Source organism: Arachis ipaensis, chromosome B09, assembly GCF_000816755.2.
Source record: "Arachis ipaensis cultivar K30076 chromosome B09, Araip1.1, whole genome shotgun sequence".
In the NCBI taxonomy this organism is placed as follows: Eukaryota; Viridiplantae; Streptophyta; class Magnoliopsida; order Fabales; family Fabaceae; genus Arachis; species Arachis ipaensis.
In genome coordinates, this window is record NC_029793.2 from 130,423,195 (window position 1) to 130,436,304 (window position 13,110).

The 13,110-nt window shown below is 33.4% G+C and overlaps 1 protein-coding gene across 1 annotated transcript; it reads left to right on the top strand.

Moving 5' to 3' along the window:
• LOC107615951 lies at window positions 6,130–11,587 on the top strand. The gene is made up of 12 exons (XM_016317962.1): window positions 6,130–6,226; window positions 6,326–6,396; window positions 6,520–6,547; window positions 6,661–7,073; window positions 7,215–7,321; window positions 8,720–9,264; window positions 9,348–9,458; window positions 9,551–10,029; window positions 10,077–10,376; window positions 10,704–10,767; window positions 10,881–11,347; window positions 11,414–11,587. The coding sequence occupies exons 1-12, from the start codon at window positions 6,130–6,132 to the stop codon at window positions 11,585–11,587; spliced, it is 2,856 nt and encodes a 951-aa protein (XP_016173448.1).

Sequence of the window (13,110 nt, forward strand, 5' to 3'; positions counted from 1 at the left end):
GGTTTTTCTTATAAGAAAGGAAATGTTTGGATTTCTGAAAGATTAAACATCATTTCTTTGAAAAAGGTTTTGAATAATTATCTATTCGTTTTTTAAAAGATTCATAAGGCAATGATAATCACTGAGCTTAAAAACAGTTTTCTTATTAAATATCTTCTTATGACAACTTTGAAACTCCGTGGTGAGACCATGTGGTTAGGTTCTCACCCCCTACAGCTTTATCGTTTCAGGAATCGGATGATGCATTATGAAGAGTTATGCTGGGTTTGATTTATACGTTGTATTAATTAGATTATTTTCTTCCCTCACCTTTGTTATTTCAAGTTTTGTAAGAGGGATAGGAGTTGTATGTTTTCTATGTGTATTATATTATGAGATATTATGTAAGGAGTATAGTCTATGAATCTATGCCTGCATGTGCTTTTCTTAAGATGAAGTATTTATTTCCGGTTTTCAAAGAAATCAGCGATACGGTTTCGAGTCACAGGCTCCTATTTTAATATTTAGTATATAAAGTAGTCGTAATACTTCTTGCTATCAGAGTGGCGCAGCCGGAAGCGTGACATTCTGGTAGTGAGGGTGTTACATTATGGTATCAGAGCAGTTCATCCTAATTAGAGCCTTGGGGATGGACTGTCCATGCTTCATTGCATTCTCTAAGTGTCTGTTATGTTGTAGGTCTTGTCCAAGTAACAAGAATTAGAATCTTATGCACATGACTGCCTATTAATTAATACTGTTAGCTTACCGTTGCATATCTGTTGATGTTAAGTCTGGCCAACTTAATGTTGATGGCTTATGTGAACAGGAAGTTAATAGGTTATTATAGGCGAATTGGAATTAATAAGAAATAGATAACGCTTACCGCCCGGCTTGGGAACGTTTGCAGTTAATTCTCGAGGATATTCTTTTATGTGTTTTAAAAATTCTATTGATGACTTGTAACATGTTCTTCCATAGTGTGCCTTGAAAATCTTTACTTGAGATTTCTTTTTGAAAAGTATTTGATTATTTTTCAACCTTATCTCTTGTTGAAATGCATTCTCATTTAATCCTAACTGTCTATGTTTACTTAAATTCTTTGGAGGATTTGTTTTTTGTCATGTCTTGTGAATTCTGTTCAAGTTCTTTGATTTAAATTTCTTTCTCAAAATGTGAGTGAGTTTCCTTCCTTACATCTCTCAATCTTCTTAAATATCTTTATGAGATTATGATTTAAAAAAAAAAACTTGGAATTTTAGTTTTAATTTTTTTTTAAAAGAGATTTTCGATTTTTTTTAAGAAGAAATTTCAACTCAATCTTTTACCTATAATCATTTTTTAAATTTTGATAAAGGTATTTTGAATTTGACATGTCTTTATTTATATGTATTTTTGAAACTATACCTCAAATTTTCTTTTTCAAACAGAATTTGAAATTTCTTTCAATTTTACCGTAATTTCTCTATATATTCCTAATTGATTAAATGCTTGAGTACCTTTTGAGATTTTTAAAGAATTATTTTTGGTTCTTAGTCCAATTAGATTCTATCTTTCAAATTTCACATATTTTGTCTTTACCTTAGAAATAGTTTTGGCAAAAAAAAAAAAAAAACAAAATAATTTGATTTCCTAACAACCTCGCTTTGTTTTTATGTAAATTCTTAATTGATTATGTAAAGTACCTTTCAAGGTTGTCGAGAAAACATTTCATCCTTAGTCTAACTGATTTTCATTTTCACAAATTTTGCATAATTTAGTTCGACTTGAATTTGTTTTAACATGACACAATATTTACGTTTTAATGATTCTCTTGAATTTTGTAAAGCAATTACCCTCTTTTCTATAGTTCCTATTTGAGTTCTTTGAAATAAAAATTATTTTTCATTTGCATTTTGATTCTCCCTTCCGACATACTTTATGACTTTTAACCATTCTTATTTGTTGGTCATTTCAATCATTCCTTCATATTTTTATGAACCTTGTACTCCTCTGATTTGGTTTTAGTTTATTTTGATCTAATTTACTACTACCCTTCTCTTGTACCTCTTAGAGTTCCTAAATTAAATATTTCTTGTCATGATGCGAAATGACTCTTTCCAAAACGTTTTCTCGTGCCTGTACATCATTGCTTAGTTGCAATCTTACACCTCCTTCCAAATTTATGAGAAACATAATTTTGTCGCTTATTCTTCTCTTCCTGCGAATTGTATCTCTTTGAACGTACTTGTATTTATCTCAGTGTCACACGTGGTCTTTAAAGGTGAAAACTGATGTGTTAGCTTTTTAGGGAATGACTGATAGAAGAGAAAGTTTAAGTTTTCAGTAGCTCGATTGAAAGCTTGTTCGATGTTTTATGCCTAGTTGATCTTGTTTGAACTCCCTTGATTTAAGATCTGGTTTGATTTCTTTTTAAATACATCTTAATATTCTTGAATATTCTTTATGTGATGGCAATTTCGTTTTGATATGAACTTTTAAAACAAGTTTTGGATTCTCCTCTTAAGAAAGTTAAATCAATTTTTCTCGCTTGAATTACATCCATAGTTATTCTTTAAATTGACAAAGTTATTTTGGAATTGGCATGCACTGTTTTAAATAAAGTTTTGAAATCGACTTATAAGCAAATTTTTACTTCGGAATTCTTTTCTAAATAAAGTTTCACTTCTTCCTCTTCCATATTTGCTATAATTTTTATACACGCTTGATTGAATATAAACTTTGAGAATTTTTAAACAAACGTTTGATTTTTTTTATAACCTTGCACGATTTCACTATATACATTTATTTGACTAAATACCTAAATATCAATTAAGACTTTCGGAAAATTATTTTGGCCTTAACCCAATTGACTTTTTCTTTTCAAACCTCACCTATTTTGTGTGAATTATTTTAACAAAAGGCAATTTGATTTCCTTCCGAGCTTTATACCTACTTTTGGTTAAGTGGTGCACCTAATTATTTTTCTCAAATATTTGAAGGAATATTTTTGTTCTTAGCCAAATCGGTATTTATTTTGTTTTAAAACTCTACATAACCTATTTCAACATGGAATTGTATTAACGTAAAGCCACAAATATACTTTTGTTATTTCTTTTACAAAGTGTTTGATGCGCACCTTCCCTTTAAAAATGTGAAATAGTTTTTAAAATATTTTTCATTCTCTGTGAATAATTCATTTGAAGATATTCTTAATTCTACTCGCGACTTATGAACTTTGTCTTTGATCTTAGACATTCTTTTTCTATAAATCTCAAATTTTTTTGACTCGACTTAATTTTGCTTCAAACTACTGCATTACTTTTTCATTTGTTATTCCTATCGGGTTTTGTTAATTCGGGAATCACTCTTGAGATTACCAAACTAATTTTCTGTCTGACACTCTTCATTTCTTATGCATTCCTGATTACTTGTGATTTCAACAATCCTTTCAAACCCTGGTGGATTTTGTCGCTTGTCTTTTTCCAATGTCTTGTATTCTTTTGAATAAACTCGAGAATTGCCTTAGAATCATGTATAACTTTTAAGGGTAGCAAATGAAACTTTAAAAATGCTGTTTATAAACATGAAAGATGGATTGGTAAGTATGCAACGTTATGAGGAGTATAGCAGTTTGTATCTCGTAAAAGTTTGCGGATGTTAGGATTGTGACGGGTTATGGAGTTGTGAAATGATTGATGGAATTGGGGAACTGAAGTTTTGAAATGGGTAAGAGATCTGTGAGCGAGCGTTATACCCGTTGTTTTATACCAGCCTGTTTTGTGGCCCTTTTTGCCACACTAGCTACTGTTTTGTTTTGTGAACACCTATCTTAAGTTGCACCCTATTTTGTTCCTCCAAACTTTTGTAAAGTTTTGAACAATTATATATGCATAATAAGATTTCATACTTTTCTATAAAGTGTTTAAAAAGTAGAGTGCAAAGATTATATATTACCTTATATATTACTTTAATTTTCAAGGACGAAAATTTTTATAAGTGGGGTAGGATGTAAGATCCATAAATTTTTAAAAGTTATTAATAAATTATTATGATGTATTATATTTATTTAAGACTACAGTTTAGATATTTTTATATAAAAATTGAATAAACTCTTATTTATTACTTAGAATTTTCATAATTGAAAAATAATGAGCAATTCATATGCCTTAATTTTAATATGTAGATTTTAACCTTATTTTATAAACAAAGGAGGATTAATTTACTTATCTCTAATTTTCACTAAATTGGTATTTAACCGAAAATTATTTAAAGATTATTAATTAGAAGATATTTTTAAAGATAAATACTTTATATTTAATTTGATTCTTATTATTATCCTACTTTTTATTTATTTTATAAAATTACATTACTATACCTAAAATTTTAATAAAAATATCTAACCTAATCCTAATTCTATCTAAACCTAATTTTACCCTAATTATACAATTCCTAAACCTAACCTAATCTAAACACACACACCTTTCAGAAAGGGAAAATAAGGAACGGGGAAACAAGAAAGGAAGGGAAAGGGGGTGAAGAAGAGAGAAAGAGAAGCGGACAGGGAGAAGAAGAGGAGAGTGGGGGAGGAACGGCGTCGGCGAGGAGCCCACGGTTGCCGCCGTCGCGTCGCCGAAGGAATCGAAGCCGCGAAGAGAGAGAGAGAGAGAGCTCAGGAGAGAGAGGAGTGTCATCATCGTCGTCACGGTTGCAGGCGTGAAGACCGCCGCCGTCGCCGCGCCTTGCCCAGTCGCCGTTGAGATGGCTGAGCGCGAGGTGGAAGTAGCTTTCGTCGTCACCAAGCCGTCACCACCGCTTCTGGCCACACCTTTACCGCCGGAGAACGCCGCCGCCGCCACCGGAATCCGCCACTAAAGCCTAGGTCTGCTTGGTTATGCAGTCACCGCCGCACCTTGTTGTCGTTGTCAGAGCCGCCACCGCCAAATTCTTGCTATTGCCACCGTTGTTCTAACTGCTGTCGTCGTCACTAAAAGTGGCCACTGGGGCTGCTCGAAAACCCTGTTGTTGCTGCTTCATTATTTTATTGTAAGCTATCTCTATTTCCAATTCCATTGAATTCATTTCCATTTCCGATTCCATTGAATTTGAACTCTCTATTTTGTTGCAACCTTGATTATCGCTGTGAGGATTACTAATGTCGCTGTTACTGGAGTATCATTGGAATTGACGTTGCTCTTGTCCTGATTAATGCTGCTCCCTTCCCGTAATTCTTTTGGTAAGATTAGTTTTGTTCTACAACCAACATTCTGATTATTGCTCCTTTGATGATGTGCTCTATTTTATCCTTGCATTTGCTTCAACTTCTATTGAATTTCCTCCCAAAGTTGCTGTTGCTGCTACTAGAGTTATGGGTGATGCCGCCCCATCCTTCTGTTTTTCCATAACTGTAGTGAATTCCTAACTAAAATCCTTATTGTTAGTGTTGTTATATGCTTGTTGAGGGTTTTGGGTATTCACGTTTCAGGGTTAAACCATTGTAACTATAGAGTCGTGTTTGATGGTGTTACTTTGGTACTGAATGATTGTGTTGTTTGATTGCGTGGTTGGGTTTCTGAATGGGTTTTTCTTATAAGAAAGGAAATGTTTGGATTTCTGAAAGATTAAACATCATTTCTTTGAAAAAGGTTTTGAACAATTATCTATTGGTTTTTTAAAAGATTCATAAGGCAATGATAATCACTGAGCTTAAAAATAGTTTTCTTATTAAATATCTTCTTATGACAACTTTGAAACTCCGTGGTGAGACCATGTGGTTAGGTTCTCACCCCCCTACAGCTTTATCGTTTCAGGAATCGGATGATGCATTATGAAGAGTAATGCTGGGTTTGATTTATACGTTGTATTAATTAGATTATTTTCTTCCCTCACCTTTGTTATTTCAAGTTTTGTAAGAGGGATAGGAGTGGTATGTTTTCTATGTGTATTATATTATGAGATATTATGTAAGGAGTATAGTCTATGAATCTATGCCTGCATGTGCTTTTCTTAAGATGAAGTATTTATTTCCGGTTTTCAAAGAAATCAGCGATACGGTTTCGAGTCACAGGCTCCTATTTTAATATTTAGTATATAAAGTAGTCGTAATACTTCTTGCTATCAGAGTGGCGCAGCCGGAAGCGTGACATTCTGGTAGTGAGGGTGTTACACAACATGTTTAATGAATTTCAATTAAATATTCATCATTCATCATCTAATTCAGTGGATATTTCTTCTATTCAAGAATATTCTAACGGTGAAGAATATGAAGGTTATACATTGTTTTTCTTTATTTTTTTATTTACATATATGGTATTTCTTTTTGGACATTTTACATATTAGTGAAAATTCTTTTTTTTTTCATATGCAGTAATTGATGGTTATGATGATATTGCCTTAGATGAGGATTTCGCCACAGAATCAGAAGAGATAGTGTCAATGGTAAGTGATGGTTTCATTAGTGGCATTTATTATTGTATTATATGTTTCAATTTAATTTTGTTCTTATATAGTTTAATCTATCTACCTATTTATTTGACAAATCATTTTTACCAACATTTTGAGCATGATGTTGTTGCCGTGCATGAGGAAGGTATGAAGATTAACCCTTAGAATTTTTTAACAGTTATGCGTGGCACGTATTACATTTTTTTTGTATTAATTTGTATTTTTTTTTTGTGAAATTTCTATTCTATGTTGGTATAGAATACTGGGATACTAGTGATCCTATTTATACATGTGTATTTTGCAATACCAATATGTGGGATAAAGAGAGGCTTAGTAGGACTAATGGCCATGCTAGACCGTATTTTGGTCTGTGTTGTATGGATGGAAATGTTGAATTGCCTGTTCTAAAGTTAGCACCTAAGATTTTACAAGATTTTCACTTTAAGGATGATGACATGTCACGATACTTTAAGAAGAACATTCGATTATTTAACTCTATGTTTTCGTTCACATCTATGGTTGGTAGAATAAACAACAACATAAATAATGGAACTGCACCACTTACACTCTTACTAAGTGGTCAGAATAACCATTGCGTCGGGAGTTTACTCCCTTCAGTGAATAATAGCCCAAAGTTTGCACAGCTATATATTTATGATACAGATAATGAAGTAGAAAATTGAATTAATGTTGTTCGGTAAGTTTGCTTTTTCATTTTATTTTAAATTAAAATTTGGAGGCTTACGCCACAAACATTTTTGTTTTGGTTCGTTGTTAATTTTTTATCTTTGTTGAAATATTTTTTAAACAAGCAATCTAATTCTAGCAATGGTCTTGAAAGGGTCATTGTTGCTGAGCGAAAGAGTATGCTTGATCTCCACAATCCCTTGGCCAGTACATTTCGATATGCTCGAGAACGGTTTAAAGAATGCAATTCCCCTGACATAAGAATAAAGTTGATTAGGAGAAGAGATACTTGATGCGTGAGCATCTTTCCTATCTTTTCCTAGTGAATTTGCATTTAATTTGATTGAGTTTAATCAAGAATTAATTATCTTTCAGCCACTATGGATGCTACTTTGAGTCTTGTGCAATTCTGTTTATTTTAGGTAGCATTTGGTTGGATTTGATAGAGTTTCTGCAGAAAAAGAGAAGAAGGTCATATAGGACAGGAATAGCTTAGAGGATGGAGAGGAAGCTTGCACAAATGGAAGGAGCACAAGAATTAAAGGAGATGACCAGCGAGGAGCGACGCGTGCGCGTACCTGACGCGTACGTGTGACACGCGAAGAAGACGATCGACGCGTACGCGTGACTGACGCGTACGCGTGACATGCGCCACTTGCAGAAAACGCAGAAAACGCTGATTGCTAAAATTAATTCTGATTTAAACTTTAATTTTTATAAATAGGAAAAGATATTATATTAGTTTTAGAAAAATATACTTTAAATTAATTAAGATTAGATATAAAAGAGAAAAGAAACTTCTCTTCCAATGATTCCATTCCACCTCAGCCCAATTTACAGTTTACCAGAATCCTAGTTTTCACTCTTTTCCATGAGCAACTAAACCTCCACTGTTAAGGTTAGGAGCTCTGTCTATTTGTATGGATTGATTATATTGTTTTTCTATTTTAATTCATATACTGATTTATAATTTAAGAATTATTTTCGTTCTTTATCTTATGAATTTGGGTGGAACGGAAGTATAACCCTCCTTCTAATTGAGTTCTTGTATGACTTGGAAAAGCTCTTTACTTGAACAACAGCTTGAAAACAACTTCTCCTAAATTCTAATTATCTGGACATAACGGGATACGTGACATATAATCCTCTTATATTTGGATAATTAGGATTTTTGTGGCATAATAACTAGAATAAAACTTCACCCCCTAATTGGAATTAATTGACCAAGGAATTGGCGGTTGATGAAAATTAGAGGAGACTAGAAAGGTCTAAGGAATTAGGGTCTAGTCACATATAGTTTGCCATGAATTAAATCTTGCATGATTAAAATAAATTAAAAAGAAAAGTCAATCTGGAAAATAGATAACTTTGAAGCCTTAACTGTTTTTCCATATATTATTCTCATCAATTTACTGCTTGCTGTTTTAATTTCTAAATTACTGCTTAATTCTTTTGAAAACCAAAACACTCTTTTCTGTTTGTCTGACTAAGTTAATCACTCAACCATTGTTGCCTGATCCATCAATCCTCGTGGGATCGACCCTCACTCACCTGAGGTATTACTTGGTACGACCCGGTGCACTTGCCAGTTAGTTTGTGGTTATAAATTCTGCACCAATACTGATGGCAGGCGTTATAATCTGCCAACTGCATCTGAGGTTGCGGTAATAGTCATTGGTGATATTGATGAGTCCTGTTTGGATAGGGATATAATAATTGAGTCACGCTCTAGCCAGCTTAAAAGAATTGATGTTTTTCATTCGCAGTACCTTGCATTGCAGTATCCTTTACTGTTTTCGTATGCGGAAGAAGGATACAGAATTGGAATTGAAACTTCCAATCAATATAATACTAATGGTTCGAAGAAGAGAAAAATTATCAGCATGAGGGAGTTTTTTTCATATCGGCTACAAATGCGGTTTCCCGGTTCTCCTATTTTGTTGCATTCTAGTAGACTGTTTCAACAATTCTTGGTGGATGCATATACGATGGTTGAGGCCGAACGATTGAACTTTATAAGATTTAACCAACCAAAGTTAAGTGTTGAAAGGTATAAAGTCCTTCATGAGTCTTTGGTAAGTGGACAAGCTGATGCTGTTGCAACTGACCAGCGTATTATAACAATTACTAGCAATTCTGATGCATTTGGTAAGCTGATGCATTTGCTATTTGCAAGTATGCCGGATATCCTAACTTTTTTATAACAATTACTAGCAATCTTGAATGGGATGAGGTCAAGATATTGCTTTGTGGGACAGGATTATCACCTCAAGATCGTCCTGATGTTGTTTCAAGGACATTCAAAATCAAGCTTAATAATCTAATCAGCGAATTTAAAAGTGGCATTCCTTTTGGAAAAATTGTTGGATGTAAGTATATTTTATCTTTTATATGTTTTGGTTATTCATTGGGTAATATTCATGCTTCTTGAATCTGTAATATATTTTTCATATTTCTGTAGATGTTTGCACTGTTGAATTTCAGAATAGGGGATTACCTCATGCACACATATTGTTATTCATGCATCCAACAAACAAGCCAAAGTCTCCATCAGATATTGACAGGTTTATTTCTGCTGAGATACCTGATAGGCTCCATAGACCAAGGTTATATGCTGCCGTAGAGAGATTCATGGTTCATGGGCCTTGTGGTCGACATAACAAAAATAGTCCGTGCATGGTAGATGGTCATTGTTCAAAATATTTTCCTAAGAAATTTAGGTCACGTACTGTTATTGATGAAGCTAGATTTCCAAAGTACAAGAGACCAGACAATGGTCGCACGATAACTAAGAGGAATGTTACCATTGATAATTCCTTTATTGTTCCATACAATCTGTATTTATTGTTGACATATGGCTGTTATATAAATGTTGAGCAAACATGCCAAACTTCTGCCATCAAGTATTTATTTAAATATATGCACAAGGGTAATGATCGAGTAACTGCTTCTTTCTATCAGTCTTCTGCTGACCATTGACTGGACAGGTTGTGGATAAGATACAAAATTATTATGATTGCCGTTATATATCATCATGTGAGGTAGATTGGAGGATATTTGGTTATGATATTCAGATAAAGGAACCTGTAGTTATTAAGTTACCCTTTCGCCTTCCTGAAGAGCATGCTGTTATCTTTAGAGATAATGACAATATTCAAGATGTTCTCAATCGAGTAGATGGCAAGTTGACAAAATTATTAGCATGGTTCCTTGCTAATAGTTTATATCCTTTCTTCAGGTCGTTGACTTATAGTGAGTTCCCTAACAAGTTTGTATGGAAGGATGATGTTTGTATGTGGGTGCCACGAAATTAAGGCTTTTCTATTGGTCGATTGACTCACGTCCCGCGGGGAAATGGAGAAGATTATTACTTGAGACTTTTGCTTAACATACAGAAAGGATGCACGAGTTTTGTTAACCTTAGAAATGTTCATGATGTTGTCTATAATACATTCAAGGAAGCATGTTATGCACTAGGAATTCTCTAAGATGACAAGGAAATTGTTAATGCTATATTGGAAGCAAGTTCATGGGCATCAGGATCTTATATTCGTGACCTCTTTGTTATTCTTCTTCTATCAAATAACATTTCTCGTTCTGAATTTGTTTGGCAGTCATGTTACCAGCAATTATCTGAAGACATCCTATATATTCATAGAAGAAATCACCGCTGTGAAGGTTGTTGTCATATTTCTCTCACTAAAAAGTGCATAATTATTTTTATGCTCTTGCATTTCTTATTTCATTTTAAGTAACGTCCATTACTTAGTTGTTTTATTTGTTGTTCTTAGAGCTACAATTATCAGATGAGCAAATATTGAATTTGACATTGGTTAAGATTGAGGAAAGACTACAAGAAAATGGAAGATCTCTTAGAGAATTCTCTACACTGTCGTATCCCGATATGCAAAACATTGATGGTGTTGTTGATCGATTCTTAATGGATGAGATGAATTTTGATAGGGAATTTCTACATGAGGAGTTTAAGGATTCTTTGAAATCTATGACTCACGAACAGAGGAATGCATATGATTGGATATTGAATGCTGTCTCCATGGACCTTGGTGGATTTTACTTTGTTTATGGTTACGGTGGTACTGGGAAGACTTTCCTTTATCGCACGTTATCTGCATCATTAAGGTGTAACGGCAAAATTGTGCTAAATGTTGCATCAAGTGGTATTGCTTCACTATTACTCCCTAATGGACGTACTGCTCATTCTAGATTCAAGATTCCACTAAACATAAATGAGGATTTGGTTTGTAACATTAAGCAAGGTTCTTCCCTTGCTAGGCTTTTTGTTAGAGCCAATTTGATTATATAGGATGAAGCTTCGATGCTTAACAAACACTGTTACAAGGCTTTAAACAAGTCATTGAAGGATATTCTTAGATTTGAGAAATCCTACAAACCTGACATGCCATTTGGAAGAAAGGTTATTGTCCTAGGTGGTGACTTTAGGCAGATCCTTCCAGTCATACCTATGGGATCACGATAGGATATTGTGCAGTCTTCTATTAATTCATCATATCTATGAGATTATTGTAATGTAGTAAAGCTAAACAGGAATCTGCGTTTATCTTCTTCATCATGTTCTCAAGACAATTGCGAAATTATGGATTTTGCTAATTGGCTTATTCATATTGGAGATGGATTGGCTGGTGATTCTATAGATGGTGAGTCTGAAGTTTTGATCTCGGATGAGATTCTCATTGGTGATACTGACACTGGTTTTGAAGAGTTGATACAGTTTGTCTATTCCATGTTGATATATAACTTGACTAACACAGATTATTTCAAGGAACGATCGATTCTTGCTCCCACTCTAGAAGTTGTTAACGAGGTGAATAACAGTATAATGAGTCTTTTACCTGGCAATCAAAGGGTTTATCTTAGTTCTGACTCTTTGTGTGTTGAAGAAGGTAACATGGAGTCTCAGTTAGACACCTTTTCACCTAAGGTGTTGAACGCTATTAATTGTTTAGGATTACCTAATCACAAATATGCCTAAAAGAAGGTGTACCAGTCATGTTGCTAAGGAATATTGACTAATCCAATGGTTTGTGTAGTGGTACCAGCTTGCAGGTATGTCGTTTAGGTAATCATGTAATTGAGTGCATTGTATTGACTGGAGACAAAGAAGGTAGAGTTGTGCTTATTCCACGCATGAACATGATACCAAACAATGACAGTATGACATTCTGCCTTTTAGATTCCAAAGGAGGCAGTTTCTGTTAATTGTATATTTTGCAATGACCATAAACAAGTCATAGGGTCAAACACTGGGCGTGGTTGGGTTGTATTACCAAAATCCGTATTTACTCACTGCCAACTCTATGTTGCTCTATTTAGAGTAAAATCAAAGAAATGTCTTAGAGTTCTAATTCAGAACAATGGTTCCATGCCTAGGGGTAGTTTGTATTTAGGGAAGTTGTTAACAATGTAACTTGAATGGTATATCATATTCTGGTTGCTTCATGCAACGATTTTAGTGAAAAGTGCTATATTTGATGTTGTAAAATAATTCGCATCCCTCTATATTGTTTTCTTCTTCAGCTTCTTTTGTTGATTTCTTTTCGTGCGTAGCATGGGTCCTTTCCTAGTTATTAATTCAAAAGGTTATTATTTTCACATTTGTTTTAACTTAAAATCAAAAGTATCCTAATTTTTTTATTTTTAAAAAAAAAACTTATTCAAGAAACAATATCATTTATTTATGACTAATTTTTATTATTAATTAATTAATGACTATACTTAAGTCATGTAATACAAAAAATAAGAAAGAGTTAAAAATAAATAATTAAAAGACCGAGGACATAAAAAAAAAAATCGTTGTTATATACACAAAAGAAATATCATGCTACTCTTACCAATTACCAAACACAAACTAACATGTCAAAAAATTAAAAAATGTTCTGAAACAATAAAAAAATGTTTTATTTAGACACAAATTTTATTATTATTAGATTAAAGAAAAGTATAGGGAGACCATGAGAATACTAAATAATGTGTATAATAAAG